Source organism: Xenopus laevis, chromosome 4S (genome assembly GCF_017654675.1).
Source record: "Xenopus laevis strain J_2021 chromosome 4S, Xenopus_laevis_v10.1, whole genome shotgun sequence".
NCBI lineage: Eukaryota > Metazoa > Chordata > Amphibia > Anura > Pipidae > Xenopus > Xenopus laevis.
Genome location: NC_054378.1, coordinates 30,163,008 through 30,179,737, shown reverse-complemented (window position 1 = coordinate 30,179,737; position 16,730 = coordinate 30,163,008). Strand labels below are relative to the sequence as shown.

At 39.4% G+C, this 16,730-nt stretch overlaps 1 protein-coding gene across 2 annotated transcripts; it reads right to left on the bottom strand.

The window, feature by feature from the left end:
- Positions 1-2,258: 2,258 nt before the first annotated feature.
- tmem170a.S (transmembrane protein 170A S homeolog) lies at positions 2,259-8,817 on the bottom strand. 2 transcript variants are annotated; one of them, XM_018259618.2, is made up of 3 exons: positions 8,464-8,817; positions 5,592-5,690; positions 2,259-4,598 (listed from the first exon to the last, which is right to left on the bottom strand). In XM_018259618.2, exons 1-3 carry the CDS (start codon positions 8,588-8,590, stop codon positions 4,468-4,470), a joined length of 357 nt encoding a protein of 118 aa, XP_018115107.1. In that variant the 5' UTR covers positions 8,591-8,817; the 3' UTR covers positions 2,259-4,467.
- Between the last annotated feature and the right edge of the window lie 7,913 nt (positions 8,818-16,730).

The following is a 16,730-nucleotide window of genomic DNA, read 5'->3' as shown; positions in this document are numbered from 1 at the left end:
TATGCAAATTAGGAAACGCTAGCGCAACTTTACTTTGCTTGGCGAAGTAACGCTAGAGCAACTTCGCCAGCGTTCGGCGCCCTAGATGCAACTTCGGATTTTAGCGAATTAGCGTTGTCCTGGCGAATCTATGCATGGCGAAGTGTTGCGCTGTGAGCGAAGCCGTCGCTGGCGAATTTTCAGGTTAATAAATTTGCCCCATATACTTTTCTAGGTAGATAATTTGCAAAGAAATAAAAGTAGACCCATATCTTCATTAATCAATTTATTAAATATACAAATACATGGACAGCAGAATTAGAAATATTAGTAGAAAAATAAAATGTCACCTTTAAATCAAAGCTTTATTATACAGGGGAATCCTATCATAAATGAAACTTTAGTCCTATCATCAAAAAAGTGTGTAAAATAAGGGATGACATGTGGGAAATGTAATTATAAAATTCTACTGACTTATGGTGCCGTGTAGTTTCACAAAGTGCCACACAAGACCTAGAGAGTATATACAAAATGAAACCTGTGCCACACAGGGTTATGCTGCCTAACTAGAACAGGCTATACACAGGACAGTATATTGGCAGGAAAGACCCTGCATTGTCAAACTGATACCCTGACTAACAGGGTATTTGGCTTCACTGTAGTGTAAAAGCATAACCCGTGGCTGCACACTCACTAGTACCACGTGGGGCTAATTCTAAAGAATCTCCACTGGTCTCCGCTCACTTCTGTGTCTGCATTCACAAGCACAGCATCAGCCTGGGTTCAGACACAAGGAGCGGATTTTGGCATTAAAAAAAAAATTAAAAAATAAAAGTACAAGTACATTTCTCTACAGGCCAAGAATTATTCCTGTGTGGCACTAGCCTTAGCTGACACTTGCTTATTTGAGGCATGGGGTGAACCTAGAGTATCCTGGAGACTTTCTGGAGCATTTAAACACATTAAGAAAGCATGAATAGATTTTATTCAGTCAAGGGGACAATGTGGAGCACTGTGGTATTTATATATGGTGTAATCATGACTAACAATATGCTGGCTGTATTGGCAATTAAAAACACTTTAATTAGAAAAAACAAATGCCAATCATACTTTTTACCATTATATTAAAAATATTGATTTGAAGAGAAAAAACAGGACACATAAATGTAGTATACTTTTCCATATTATCCCTTAAATTAACTTTAAAGTGTTATATTCTTTCTTTATATTTACATATAGAAGTGGGAGCTATCATTCTCCAAAAGCCGTTTTGAAACAAAACGAAAAGGTAAATTAAACAAGAGATACCTATGTAGTATTTAAATGGATGATAACATGGTTTACAAAACTGCACCTTTATTAAATACCATAAGCCAATTTTCTCAGGTGACATTTTTTGTTGCACAACTGCCTAAACTTCCAGGCCCAACTTTGTCCATAGGTTGATTTTAGTTGGAGATCTTTTGGAACATGCAAGTGAGCATTACCGAATGATCCCTGCTCCCTTAGAGACAATTATCGGTTAAAAGGCACCATCTGCCATATTGCCTTAACAGTAAAAAAAAAAAGAAAAAATACAGCTGCTTAGCATGCACAACATTACTATACTCATTACAGGTACACGTTTAAAGTAACAGCTAAGTGAATTCCTGTTACCTGGACATCTTCAAAATGTAATGTTTAAAGGAATTGTTCAGTGTAAAAATAAAAACTGGGTAAATAGATGGACTGTGCAAAATAAAATAATATTTTCAATATAGATTGTTAGGCAAAATTGTAATTTTTAGACGGGTGTCTAACATAATAGCCAGAACACTACTATCTGCTATGCATCTCTCTTGGTTTCCTCTAATTGGTTACAAGGCAGTAACCAATCAGTGACTTGAGGGGGGGGGGATCAAGGTGAGTTTGCAAGGATCAATTGCAAACTCACTGAATGTCCCATGAAAAGCAGGAAGTAGTGTTCTGTTCGACATCCAGTCACACCAGCCTTTATAGATTACATTTTTGGCTAACTATATTTTTTTTTTGCACATTTTGCACAGCCTATTTACCCAGTTTTATTTTTACACTGAACTGTTCCTTTAATTAATTTTTTCCCCACACCACACATAAATTTATTGTTTCAATCAGCATGGGGCTATTGTGGAGGAATTTAAAGCTTTTTACCTTTAACACATACTAGTGAACTGTGAATTAGCAAAATATAACCCTGTATACCAATTGGAAGCATTTTAAAATGCCAACACCAACAGAAGTTATTTACAAATGTACATTTCTATTTAGAATGTTGCATTTTTTATTTTTAATTCTTTCTAAAGAGTACATTTGACCAGTTGTTTACTAAAGCGACAGATAACATAAGGTTCCCATTGGCAGTAATAGTTTGCATAAGAAAATCTCATCAAAACATGCAGTTTGTTCCTGTCCTCATAAGTACTAGAAAGTAGCGTGGGCCAGCCCAAAACTTGTGGGATCTGAGGGTCAGGTGGGTTCGGGCTGGCACCTTCCAGAGGGCCAAAGTTTGTTATTGGGCTGCATAGTGGCACAGGTATATAAGCAATGGATGGCTGTTGGGTCAGGTTGATTTCTGGAGAGAAGGAGAGTATCAGATGTAAGCTGATGTTGATCCATGCATCAGTACTATGCAAGACATCTTGCCTTTAATATAATTTGGCCCAAGAACGCCACAACTCCTGGGTGCCAAAAAAAACAGAACACAATTTTGGTTACTTCCCATTAATGAGGGTTTAAAAAAAAGGCAAGGAATAATCACGAAATTATTAGTCAACCCCCAGTAATTATCACTTACCCAATACCCCCAAGCTGGTGCTGTTATTTGTGAAAAGTGCATTGGTTCTTGGTACTACTGCAGAATCACTACCACCTTCTACTGCTTAATCTTCTTCTAAGTTCTGGTGTGCTGAAGAGCCAAACATAGAAGCAAAATGCCAGCTTGCCACTCTACTGGACACAAACCTCCAGATTTGGGTAACAGGAGAAGATTGCAACATGGTTTTCATACAAAAGTACTTCCGGACCAGTAATGATTTTCCGTGAACACTGCCCTGGGGTATCAGGTAAATGATTTGAATCACTGGGATGTGCCTAACCTTTGGAACACCCCCGACCCAGGTGATATTAAACCTTCCTTCACCTTTAAACAATATTGCTAGGAACAATTATGTGTCTGTGTTGTTCATTGAAGCACAAATATTTGTTTTCATTTGGTGTAAATTCTTTAGTTCTAGGTTTAACAGCTGTTACACTCCATGTAATTTTGTAAACTTGGTGTATACAAAAGTATAATGCATAGAGATTGCGGAACACAAAATTTTGCATGTGGATGCAGGGTCCAGTAGTTCTTTATACTTGAGTTCAGTTTCTGTTTAAAATTTCCTGATCCTCTAACATAAAATTAAGGGGGAATTCTGGGATTAGTCGTCCAATATCATCTGAGGACCCAGGGATAAAAAACGTTAGGAAAGCTGATACAGTAACCCATAGCAACCAATCACTAGTCTTTAATCGGTCTAGGGAGGGTGAATAAGAAAATCAAATTCAGCTCATCAAAAAGATTTCTTATGCATTACTGTACCGATGCAAATTTACCCATGGTTAATAAATGATTTAACTAAAGTAGCTAAAGTATTTTTCTTTTAATATACAAAAACTGTTTAAAAACTACTAATTCCAATAGGGATAAAACAGGTATTTGTCTTTAAGTACTCTAGTAAATATACAATATGCCCCTACAGAAGGCACACTTTAAAATGTGGTACAGGTAACAAAAATGTACTTGTAAAGAAATGCATAGTTAAAGTGCGATATGAAATATAGTATTTCACAGAACTTTTTCAAACCCCTATTTTACAGCTCTGCACCAACACTCTGTGGTATAAAATATACAAAAAGTTACCTATCCAGTAATCTTCAGCTTCAAAAAGTGTGAATTTAAATAGATTTTAGCAGCAGTGAGACCAAGCCAGAAACAAAAAATGGCAACATAAAAAAAAAATCTAAAAATTATCAATCAATTTCACTTTTCCCCCAGAAAAAATAAAAATCTCTTGGAATTTTTAAAATCCATTTAAAAAAAGCAAGGGCTACCCTGTGTAGCGAGGACAGAGATCCTGAAGCATAACATTTTGTAGTAAATGTATATTCATGAAGTCTGCAGTGCAATACAACTTTAGAAATCCTTACAAGTCCATTATGTACAGAAAACACTCTTTGAACTTGTTTGTAATTTGATCTAAATTCTAATTTGGACTTTTTATGTGAGAATGTTCAAACTTGTCCCAAAAAATGCAGGGAAATTTTCAGTATCCTGTGGGGATTACACTTCAGCTAGTCCACAGCAGAAAGGCAGGTATTTTTTTAGATGCCAAAGTAATAAAAGCTTTGCTGTCCAGTTATAACTGTTGAGCAAGGCTGTTATGGATGGTTCCCAAGCCAAATGTCTGGTTCAAATGGCAGTACATTACTTTACAAAGTTGCTAAAATCCGCAAAAAAGAAACTATGAGAACACAGAAAGTCTGACCAACACCCAGCACAAGAGCTTCGAAAGGGATCATCTCTTTGCCAGCAGCTTTGTATACTCCAGCTATTGCAGCACCTATAGAGAAAACACAAATTAAACTTAAGCAATGTCTCTTTTTTCTATTATATTTAATATTTTCATCCCCTTACTTACTAGCGTACATCTATTTATATACAAGACACCTGAAGCAGATCAAATCAAAATGCACAATAATCTGCCAGGAAAATTGCAGTCCTTAACTAGTAATGCAGACAATGAAAATATGTCGGTGCAACTTACATAAAGGATAAAATGTGTTGTTATAGAAGCACCAAATACTGTAGGAAATTAGTAATAACCAGACTGGGTAATAGAGACTGAGGTATTACTTTGCAGTCTATGCTGCTGTAACTTTTGGATATAGCTAAATTGACAGAAATATTAAGGGTTTTAATTTTAAGTGATAAACACAGGACAATTTGCAAATTATTCAGATGTTTGGTCTACGAATATTAGATAGGTTAACCACACAAAAATGGTCATCCACTGGCCGTTTCTGCAATGCCGTCCTCAACGCGAGGGGGGCACATGGATATTGCAGAGAGGCAACTGCTTTAAAAAAAAATTTAAATTCAGCTCTTAAAAATACAGGAGCAGCTTTTTTGCCACCCCTGGTACTCTGCTCAGCGATGCCACCTGAGGCGAGTTTTTCAACTCGCTTCATTGGTGTAGTGCCCCTGGCTAAGAGCTCTACGAAGCAAACATTTAACAGTCACACAGGTGTAGTTTTTTTTTTAAATGTAATATTTCATATAGAACGGTCTGATTACAATGCTTACATACTTACAAAGTATGGTAAGCCAAAATTTTATTTTGAATAGACCAAATCCTCAAAAGATTTAGCTGAATAACAAACAAAGTCTGAGCCTGAATTTGCAGAGTGAAGTTGAGGAAAAAAAAAATCACAACTTTCAGGGATCAGATTTGTCTCTGCTGAACCAAGAATGTGTGCAAAAAAAATGCAAGAATCCTGCTATCCCTTGCTTATTTGTGCTCTGCATGTATTAATAAGGGGGGAATAAAACTTACTTGTTAAAATTCCTGCAGATATGGGTCCCAAAACTCCCATCAGGAAGATTCCTACTGACATAAAGCGCCCATACTTGTGGTGTCTGAGAGTGAATAGGGCTAGCAATCCAGCAGGTATGTGAAAAAAAAGAGAAGAGACAAGCGCCCATAGGAAAACTCCATACCACATTTCTGAAAAGCACATGGTTATTATTAGTATGGTCTTCTAATAAAGCAGTTATGTTAACCATACTTAAAGCTACAACCAAGTATAAAGCAACAGAGGATAAATAGAAAGTATAGGTCATATCCCATTCGTCATTCAGGAGAATTTAAAGGACTAAATCTTTTTATTTTTTTTTTGGGCCTCTGCATGGCATACCAGTGTACACTGAATTACATAAAATACAACATAGAATACAAAAATACTATGGGCATCACTTTCATGGTTAAAATTTAAGCTTAAAAATAATAAAAAAAGATCTTACAATCACATACATATACTGCATACTCCAGTGGAAATGCCTCACCTCCCATAAGTCTTATTGTACCAGTATGTATGCGAACTAAATTAGGAATATCTAACAGGCATATGTATCAAAAAACAAAAACATATTCCTTAGATAGGAGCCAGCAAACCAAATTACATCTGCAAATTAAAAATCAGAAGAATATTAAGTTAAAGGAAAACTATACCCCCAAATTAATACTTAAGCAACATATTATATCAAATGAAGTGACATATTAAAGAATCTTACCAAACTGGAATATATATTTAAGTAAATATTGCCCTTTTGCAATTCTCTTGACTTGAACAATTATTTTGTGGTGGTTTCTGTGCTGCCTCAGAGATCACCTGACCAGAAATACTGCAGCTCTCACCGTAACAGGAAGAAGTGTGGAAGCAAAAGACAGAACACTGTCTGTTAATTGGCTCATGTAGCCTAACAAGTATGTCAGGGAGTTGTAGTTGAACAAGAACAGGCGAACCTGCAGTTTAACTGCTTAAACTTCTGTGTTTTATTCTCAGCACTACATGTTGCGAGCCCTGTGAGGCTCTTTGTCAAGTGTGGAAACCAATCAACCAATTAGCATTTTAAAGTGAAATTACAGGATGTGACATAGAAAGGTAAGTACCCATCCCAAATGGAAACGAAAGTTCCTTTGCAGGAAAATGTTGTTACAAAAATGTCCAATAAAGTTCATTAGAAGTCTTCTTAAACGAATCATGGAGCGTGAAAAGCTTTTTATAAATATTGGGTAAATCCAGATACTAATATTATGTTGTACTTATTTTTTCAGATTCTGACCTCTTGCCTTAGTCAAGCTTTATGAGATTTTTCTGAATACTTCTAATGGTAAAGTATGAGCAAGTTAAAGGGATTGTTCATCTTCGAGATAACTTTTAGTATGATGTAGTGAGTGATATTCTGAGACAATTTGCAATTGGTTTCCATTTTTTATTATTTAAGGTTTTTGAGTTATTTAGCTTTTTATTCAGCAGCTCTTCAATTTGCATTTTAAGCAATACGGTAACTAGAGTACAAATTCCCCTAGCAACCATGCAGTGATTTGAATAAGAGGCTGGAATATGAATATGAGAGGCCTGAATAGAGGGATCGGTAATAAAAGTAGCAATAACAATACATTTGTTGCCTTACAGAGCATCTGTTTTTTAGAAGGGGTCAGCGACGCCCATTTGAAAGCTGCAAATAACTATAAAAAAAATAAATGATGAAGACCAATTGAAAAGTTGCTTAGAATTGGCTGTTCTATAACATAATAAAAGTTACCTTAAAGGCGAACCATCCCTTTAATAAAACATTTCATATAAGATTGTGTTGGTACCTGTGTTGTCATTTGTTTTCCATGGGGGATGGGTACTTACCTTTCTATGTCACATCCTGTAATTTCACTTTAAAATGCTAATTGGTTGATTGGTATCCACACTTGACAAAGAGCCTCACAGGGCTCTAAACATGTAGTGCTGAGAATAAAACACAGAAGTTTGAGCAGTTAAACTGCAGTTTTGCCTGATCTTGTTCAGCTACAACTCCCTAGGATAATATGCTAACAAGAACCTTGGCTATATAATTACTCTGCTTGGACAGGTAACAGTCACACACAGTTTACACCTAACAAGTATGGTTTGTTTGTGTGCACTGTGAATCCTAGGATCCCAGGGGACGGCCCTTATTTTTTAAAATGGCAATTTACTATTTAGGATTACCCAACGGCACATACTACTAAAGTATATTATGAAAATGGTTTATTTACATGAAGCAGGGTTTTACATGAGCGGTTTTATACAATATATTTGTATAGTGTCCTACATTGTTCAGGGGTATAGTTTTCATTATGAAAGCAAATATTAGTTAAAAGGATATCTCCCAATAATGTCCCTTTGTACAGGAGACATGTTCTGCAACTAGGAAGAACAGGAGGACAACACTAAAGAGCCAAGAAAATCTCTTTGTGGGGGGCCCAGAGAAAATCTTAAAGCAGAACCCACCCAAGGTAACAAAGGGCCTCAAATATTGAGAACCCCTAAATTAAGAATCCCAGGATAACATCAATACAGGATGTGTTCATAGGGCGCCAAGTGATGCCACTGTCAGGGCAGTTTAGTGGGTTTGCCGGATAATCACACTGTTGCATGGTTCATGGACTTCTTTGTATTTCTCACAGCTGACATCTAAAGATATTTCCGAGAAACGGCTGAACTGAAGCCAAAACAATATGAAACAATGACTACAAGTACAACAAATGCCAGGATTCTAGAAAGAGCTCCAAAGGAATAGGAAAACGTATTTCCATACAGTAAATGAAGTTTCCTCATTCTTTTTTAAATAATTTATAAACCTAAAATGCTGCGCTGTATGCTTTAGCTTACCAGGGAAGGAGCACAACGTGGCCCTCTGACAGTCAGTCACATTGCCGACCCGCGGCACCAATCTAAGACTCAGGATTTGCTGCAAAAGCCCGGGTTCTCCACCCAACCCTCCTCCGCCACCTTCCATATTTCTGCCATCCAACGCCCCGCGGGCCGATACGTTTATACCAGCTTCAGACCATAGCGCCCAACAAACCCGGTTTTCTTGACGAAACCCGCAGTGGCTGATCGCTGCCTAAACGCCCCACAACGCCATTAAAGTGTAGGTCTTTAGTGCCTGCCTGACAGCTAACACTGACGCCACAACTCTCATTTCGCGATATCGCGGCGTCACGACAACACGTATACAAAGAGCAGTGACGCGGCACGTAGCATCTTTAGAGGAGTGGAGAGAGAAGACTAATTGTAATAATAATCCTACTAATAAAATAATAATCCGGACTTCAGATTTAAAATTTCACCCCTACCACCAGAGCCCCAGCTATCTACCAATGCTGACCACAACTAAAATAGCCATGGTTTTGTCTGGTGGCCTGGTTAGAACTGTGAGGGAGCAGGAAAAAAAACTTTTCTTCCTTGGTGGGTGCGGTAATTAGCTAGTAGCAAAGGCTGGAGACTTCGCCCATAGATATGTATGCATGGGTGCCCTGCATTGTACCCATCTCATTCCAGTTATGCATATCATTATGCCTCTGGTCATGAAAAGATTCCCCAACAAGGTAACTGTGCCTGTTGAAACAAGTATTTTATGTTTTAAACGGGTTGAATTAATGCCATATTCTGGTATCATGTTAATCCCACTTGCGGCTGTGGTTAAAATACACCATTATTTTCACGAATTCGAGCCTAACACGAGGGACTGAAAACCAGCAGTCATAAATCTGTGATCAAAACGAGGCACTAATAAATACAGTTCGTTGCCTAGCTACAGCTCATGGAATGCTGGAACTTGTAGTTTATCAATAGCGGAAGTGCAGCGGTACTTGGTCCTCGCGCTTGCGCCATTTGCGTTTTACTACCACAATCTGTTCTGGGTATGTCTGACTGTGAAGTCTCGGAAGACTATTCATCCTCAAGGGTTGAGAACTTACTATGTACCATCAGGCAAGTCACGCCCTTCGGATCTTTTTGGGCTCGCACGTTTTTGTTGTTGTAGCCTGGCTGTTAAAGCTGAGTTTTACGACAATGGGAAAAGCACCAATATGAGCAATGATACATAATACCCCGTTTCGGCGACAAACTATTTTTTTCGTCGTTATATAGATGACATGATTATTATATGGTGGGTGTCAGTGTCTGAATTTACTGCATTGGTAAATGAGCTTAACACACTGGATAATTCGGCCAGGTTTACTTTTGACATCCACCCAAAGAAATTAAATTTTTTTGGATATTGAGCTAGTTGTGAACAACAATCATTTAAATTAGACTTTATTCAGGAAACCTACCGATAAGAATGTACTCCTTCATTACAAAAGTTGCCACCCAGCCTCTATGAAGGGGTTGCTCCCGATTTCACAATTTTGTAGTGTATATCGTAATAATTCGATTTAGACTGACTGTCTTTTCTATGTATAGTTTAATAAAAGAAAAGTTTAATAAAAGCACAGGCTGCCTCGCTAAGAGAGCACATCTTAGCAAGTTGACAGAGTTATTTTACTTGTTTTTTTTTTTCCGACGTCTGCCTAAACCGGAAGCTAGGCAGGAAGACTACTTCCAACTGAAAATGTTCAGCAGCACTAAGGGCAGAAAACACTTTCTGTTTCCACCAATTTCCAAGCTTTCTCTATGTAGCCCATTCTTACACAGCATACAAGCCTTATTTTGCGGGAAGTGGCAGAGATCCCCTCTTCCCCAGCTTACCCCGTAGTGGCAGGACTGCGGAACACTGAGCGCTGCCCCAGTGCTCTTTCCTATGGTAGCAGGCAGCTGATGACAAGTCCGTGGTACCTGAGGAAAAAAAGAAGTCGGCACGTCGGCCCCGCACCCGAGCCCAGACAAGAGCCTCTCAAAGCCCCTGGCAGCAGAGACCAACAGAGCCGGGAGTCGTCGCTAAACACAGAACGCCGGTCCGCAGCCTTCCAATTGCCAGAATCCAGCCACACGGCTCAGAAGAAAAAAACGGAACCGGACCCGGCGAGAGAGAATGCAGAGACTCACAGCCGCGATCCAGCCTCCATGTGCAGTCTGCCTCTATTTTACTCACCTGCCTCGTGAGTGACTTTGTTCCAGTGACTTTGTTCCAGAAAAAAGCGGAACCTGCAGCCACTGTTCGAAACACTTCAACATCCTCAGCGGCCAAACATGCTGGAACAAAGTCACTCACGAGGCAGGTGAGTAAAATAGAGGCAGACTGCACATGGAGGCTGGATCGCGGCTGTGAGTCTCTGCATTCTCTCTCGCCGGGTCCGGTTCCGCTTTTTTCTTCTGAGCCGTGTGGCTGGATTCTGGCAATTGGAAGGCTGCGGACCGGCGTTCTGTGTTTAGCGACGACTCCCGGCTCTGTTGGTCTCTGCTGCCAGGGGCTTTGAGAGGCTCTTGTCTGGGCTCGGGTGCGGGGCCGACGTGCCGACTTCTTTTTTTTCCTCAGGTACCACGGACTTGTCATCAGCTGCCTGCTACCATAGGAAAGAGCACTGGGGCAGCGCTCAGTGTTCCGCATTCCTGCCACTACGGGGTAAGCTGGGGAAGAGGGGATCTCTGCCACTTCCCGCAAAATAAGGCTTGTATGCTGTGTAAGAATGGGCTACATAGAGAAAGCTTGGAAATTGGTGGAAACAGAAAGTGTTTTCTGCCCTTAGTGCTGCTGAACATTTTCAGTTGGAAGTAGTCTTCCTGCCTAGCTTCCGGTTTAGGCAGACGTCGGGTTAGGGGGAAGGTGTGGAGCGCAGATCTGCAGAGTGAGTCGCCATATCGCCGTTTTGCAGTGTTTTCAAACAGTATTTTTTTAATAAAGCATTGATATTAATAAACTTTATGCAGGGTAGATCTATTATTAGTGGGGAGGAAATGGATATTTTAATAAAAAATTTTTTAGTGTTACTGTTCCTTTAACTAGTAATGGCTAAAAAGCCACCCAATCCCTTCTTAAAGATATCTAATGTATCAACCAGTACAACTGATTCAGGGAGAGAATTCCACATCTTCAAAGAGGTCAGGAAATGGAAGGCCACAGGCAGGGCCGGCCTTAGGCCTATTGGACCAATTGGGCCCAATAGGGCCCCGCACCTCTGGGGGCCCCGCACCAGAGGGCAGCACAGATAGTATTTCCCCCAGCACATGATGCTGCCTGGCCTGCCCCCAACTTTGAGAGTCCAGCCCATCCCCAAATCCATAGGTCCAGCCCACCCCCAACTCTGATAAGCCAGCCTATCCCCCAACTCCATAGGTCTAGCCTGCCCCCAACTCTCATAGGCCCAGCTTTCCTCCAACTTTGATAGGCCCTGCCTTCCCCCAATCCAACCAAGCCTGCTCCCAAGCTGAATCGGCCCAGCCTGCCGCAAACTAATTGGTCCAGTCCACTCTCCTATTTCCTCCCTCTCTCTCTTACCCTGTGTGCCCCTATTATGTGCCCCTATTTCATCCCTCTCACTCTCTTACCTTGTCTGCCCCTTTCCTTTCTATTTTGTGCCTGTATGCCCTTATTTTCCTAAATACTTGGTGTGTCAGTAGCCTGCAACACTTTGTCTAGGGGCCCCGCCAACATGGTCCCAATTGGGCCCCACATTTGATAGGACCAGCCCTGGCCACAGGCACAGTTGCTGTAAAACCCAGGTCTGGCAGGCCAAGAAAAATACAGGAGCGGCATATGCAAAGGATTCTGAGACTGGTTACAGACAACCCAAAGATCACCTCCAAAGACCTGCAAGAACATCTTGCTGCAGATGGTGTATCTGTACATCGTTCTACAAATCTGCGCAATTTGCTTGATTATAATGGAGTCTATGGGGGACATCCTCTCCGTAATGCAGAACTCTGGTAATGGGTTTCTTGATAACGGATCCCATACTCGTACCTTTAAAGGAGAATTCAACCTGTTCATGAAAAAAACAGTAACCCTCACCCCTTGGCGCAGATTCTTCCAGCGGAGTTGCACGCATCCATCTTCTGCGATCTCTGTAAGCTGACTTGGAGCAGTTTGCGACAACTGCGCATGCATTACAGTGATCACAGAAGATGGAAAAATCCGCTGGAAAAATCTACGCCGAAGGGTAAATATGGAGTATGGGGCATCTCCCCGGGGGGTGCTTAGCCTGGGGGGAGGTGGGAGGGGGGTCTACCTGGGGTGGGGGTATGGGTTTTTTTTTTACGAACAGGTTGAATTCTCCTTTAAGCATATAATAATGAAAAAATTTACTTTTTTCTCTCTAATAATAAAACAGTACTTTGTTCTTGAAGGTAACTGAGGGAAATCCAATCCTATTAAATTTGCTTTTATAATTTGTATGGTGAACCAATATTACAGAAAAACACCCATTATGCATAAAATATTGGCATTCCGAATAATAGATCCTATACTGTACTAATATTAGTATAGCAACTTCACCAAATAAACAGTATCTTTCCCATGCAAGGAGACAGATACTCAAAACCAAAGGTTAATATTTATGGACAACAACACTAATGCAGTTTTGAACTCATTTTAGTAAATTAGCCCAAGCATTCTTAACATTCATAAAGAAAGAAAGTTTTGCTCTTACCTTACTTCTTCACCTGCAAAATCATACTTTAGTTATGGTCATTTTTGAAGCCTCATTTTGCTTTTCTGTCTGCTTGTACTGGCACCTTAAGTTTTTCTACTGGTGTCTTAAAAAGAAAAATAGATATATAGATTGAAATACTTGATTGCAAATATGTGTATCCACATGAATTTTACCGGTAGAATGAACCAGGGCCATCATCAGGGGGACAAAGGGGTGACTATCGTCCTGATCTCTGGCTCTCAAAGGGGCTGCTGAAGACGCTGCTCCATAGAAGAACAAAGCCACAGCAATGGAAAAGAACAAAGAAGCTGCAGCCGAAAACAACTAAGAAGCCAGCAACGGAAAATGCGTTTTTAACTTGTTGGGGACCCTGGCACCAATTCTTTTTAGCTTGTAGGCAGCCCTGGCCACCAATGCTTTTTTTACTTGGGGGGGAGGGCTTTGGCCACCAATATAATATTTTTTCTTGTAATATTTTATCTTGTACGGGGGGCCCTGGTATGAACTATATGTTACCTAGTTCATACCATTCAACGGGCTATGTTCTGGATATGCAACAATAGCCCTCCTAAGCTTTCATGTTACCTTTTTCCAGAATTATTTTACATTTCTAACTTGTTATATATTTTAAAATGTATGGGCAGCTGTATCAATATAAGAACTTTATATGGTAACAACGTATACAATCCCTGCTCTGTGTGCCAGTAAATTTATGACAACAATGCACAAATCATGATGCAAATGCTACACAAATGTAGAGATACATTTTACAGACATGTACCATCAAAGAAGAACATACATGAAGAGGATATATAAAACTTTTAAAAAAAACTGCCTAAGGAGGTAAAATTAGATCTGATTCTTCCATGACACCAGAACCATAAAATTAACATTACCTGGTTATTCATAGAACTTGATGCCAGAGGTTGTTGCTTGGGTTTCTGGCCAACATCAGAAAGGAAACCAAAGATCTTTTTCTCTTTTCTTTTTAGCCTCTTCCAACTTCTTTTTCAGTAGGAACTGAAAATGAATTGCAGCACAGCTGAATCACAGATCTGAACACTGAACATCAATGGGGTGTATGGCAGGGTAGCAAGGAGAAAGCCACTGCGGTTTCCCAAAAATATTGCTGACTATTGATAGATTGCTAAAGATAACCCATACTGGAAGAATGTTTTGTGGATGGATGAAGCCCAAATAGATCTTTTTGGCTTAAATGAGGACTGTCACATTAAGAGAAAAAACAACACTGCATTCCAGTGTAAGAACCTTATCCCATCTGTAAAACTTGGTGTTGGAATTGTTCTGATTTGAGCCTGTATGGCTTTCCATAATTGATGGAACAACGAATTCTGAACTAATGTTCTTGAATGACCAAGCCAAAGTCCTGACCTTAATTTAACTGAAATGTTGTGGAAAGAACTACAGCGATCAGGTCATGTGAGGAAACCCACCAATGTCCGAGATATGAATCTGTTCTGTATGGAGGAATGGGTTAAAATGCCTCCGACTCGATCTACAGGTCTGATCAATAGTTACCACAAAGGTTTGGTTGCAGTTATTGCTGCACAAGGAGGGTCACGCCAAATACTGAGAGCATGATTCACTTACTTTGCCACACACAGATATTTTATTGGATCATTTGACCAAAAATTTTTGTTTAATTTGTTTAACTAGGTTTTCTTAGGTTCACCACTGTAAGTCACAATTATCCAAGTTGTATAACATTATGCAGTCTGATTTGAACTTAGCCAAATTTTAAGAGAGCTAAAGAGATCTTTCAGAAAGCTCTGTCATCCAAAAAAAATATTCAAAATCCTATTTTATAACATTAGTCGAGCAAAATAAACTTAAATTACACAAAATAAATTATTTGAATCTTGTTTCCTTCAGTCTGGGAATTCATAATGAAAGAAAGCAGGCAGGAGCCATTTTGTTTTTAGCCTCTTCCAACTTCTTTTTCAGTAGGAACTGAAAATGAATTGCAGCACAGCTGAATCACAGATCTGAACACTGAACATCAATGGGGTGTATGGCAGGGTAGCAAGGAGAAAGCCACTGCGGTTTCCCAAAAATATTGCTGACTATTGATAGATTGCTAAAGATAACCCATACTGGAAGAATGTTTTGTGGATGGATGAAGCCCAAATAGATCTTTTTGGCTTAAATGAGGACTGTCACATTAAGAGAAAAAACAACACTGCATTCCAGTGTAAGAACCTTATCCCATCTGTAAAACTTGGTGTTGGAATTGTTCTGATTTGAGCCTGTATGGCTTTCCATAATTGATGGAACAACGAATTCTGAACTAATGTTCTTGAATGACCAAGCCAAAGTCCTGACCTTAATTTAACTGAAATGTTGTGGAAAGAACTACAGCGATCAGGTCATGTGAGGAAACCCACCAATGTCCGAGATATGAATCTGTTCTGTATGGAGGAATGGGTTAAAATGCCTCCGACTCGATCTACAGGTCTGATCAATAGTTACCACAAAGGTTTGGTTGCAGTTATTGCTGCACAAGGAGGGTCACGCCAAATACTGAGAGCATGATTCACTTACTTTGCCACACACAGATATTTTATTGGATCATTTGACCAAAAATTTTTGTTTAATTTGTTTAACTAGGTTTTCTTAGGTTCACCACTGTAAGTCACAATTATCCAAGTTGTATAACATTATGCAGTCTGATTTGAACTTAGCCAAATTTTAAGAGAGCTAAAGAGATCTTTCAGAAAGCTCTGTCATCCAAAAAAAATATTCAAAATCCTATTTTATAACATTAGTCGAGCAAAATAAACTTAAATTACACAAAATAAATTATTTGAATCTTGTTTCCTTCAGTCTGGGAATTCATAATGAAAGAAAGCAGGCAGGAGCCATTTTGTGGTCATTAAGGCAAGCATCACATCATCTCAGAATCTTTTGTGCACCAGAACAGGGGACCCAATGTCCATACCCTAGTTACACAATTAAACGGTGAAGAGAACAGGGAATGTGTGGAGAGCAGTGACATCTAGGTGCTGGAAAGTGAAAGTAATTGTCTGTCATGCCTCAGGCATAGAGGAGGGGCAGACAATATTTGATTAACAGCTGAGATATTTAATTTAGCTTACAACAGCTATGAATGCTTTAATAAAAAATATTTTTTATGTTTAATTTTAAAAGGACTTTTATTATACAGATTTTTGTATCGGGATGACAGGTCCACTTGTACTATGTGTACTGTATATTTTGAGTCGGCCCCTAAGCTCAGTAAATCACAGCAGCAGAGCTTGTGCAGTAAATTAGAAGAAAAGCAGATGGGAAGCTACATGGGCATTTTTGGAGGCACAGATCTTCCCTGCTAAATGGCTGTGGCTGCCGTGGGCTGGAACAGACGCCCAAAACACAACGTACAACATTTCTATCCTCATTTTTTAGTTAGGCTTTAGTTCTCCTTTAATACAGTGGTTTTTTTTTGTTTTTATTTTTAATTTTTTTTTATGTTTCACATCCCACAAATACAAGAGGTCCTCTGCACTCAACCCATTATCAATATATTTAAGACAGAGACATTTTGTG

Coding starts and splice junctions, on each gene's coding strand:
- tmem170a.S (XM_018259618.2), bottom strand. CDS start 8,590: ATGGAAGGTGGCGGAGGAGGGTTGGGTGGAGAACCCGGGCTTTTGCAG. Junction 5,691..8,463: donor CACGTTGTGCTCCTTCCCTG/GTAAGCTAAAGC, acceptor CTGGATTGCTAG/CCCTATTCACTCTCAGACAC. Junction 4,599..5,591: donor ATCTGCAGGAATTTTAACAA/GTAAGTTTTATT, acceptor TTTTCTCTATAG/GTGCTGCAATAGCTGGAGTA.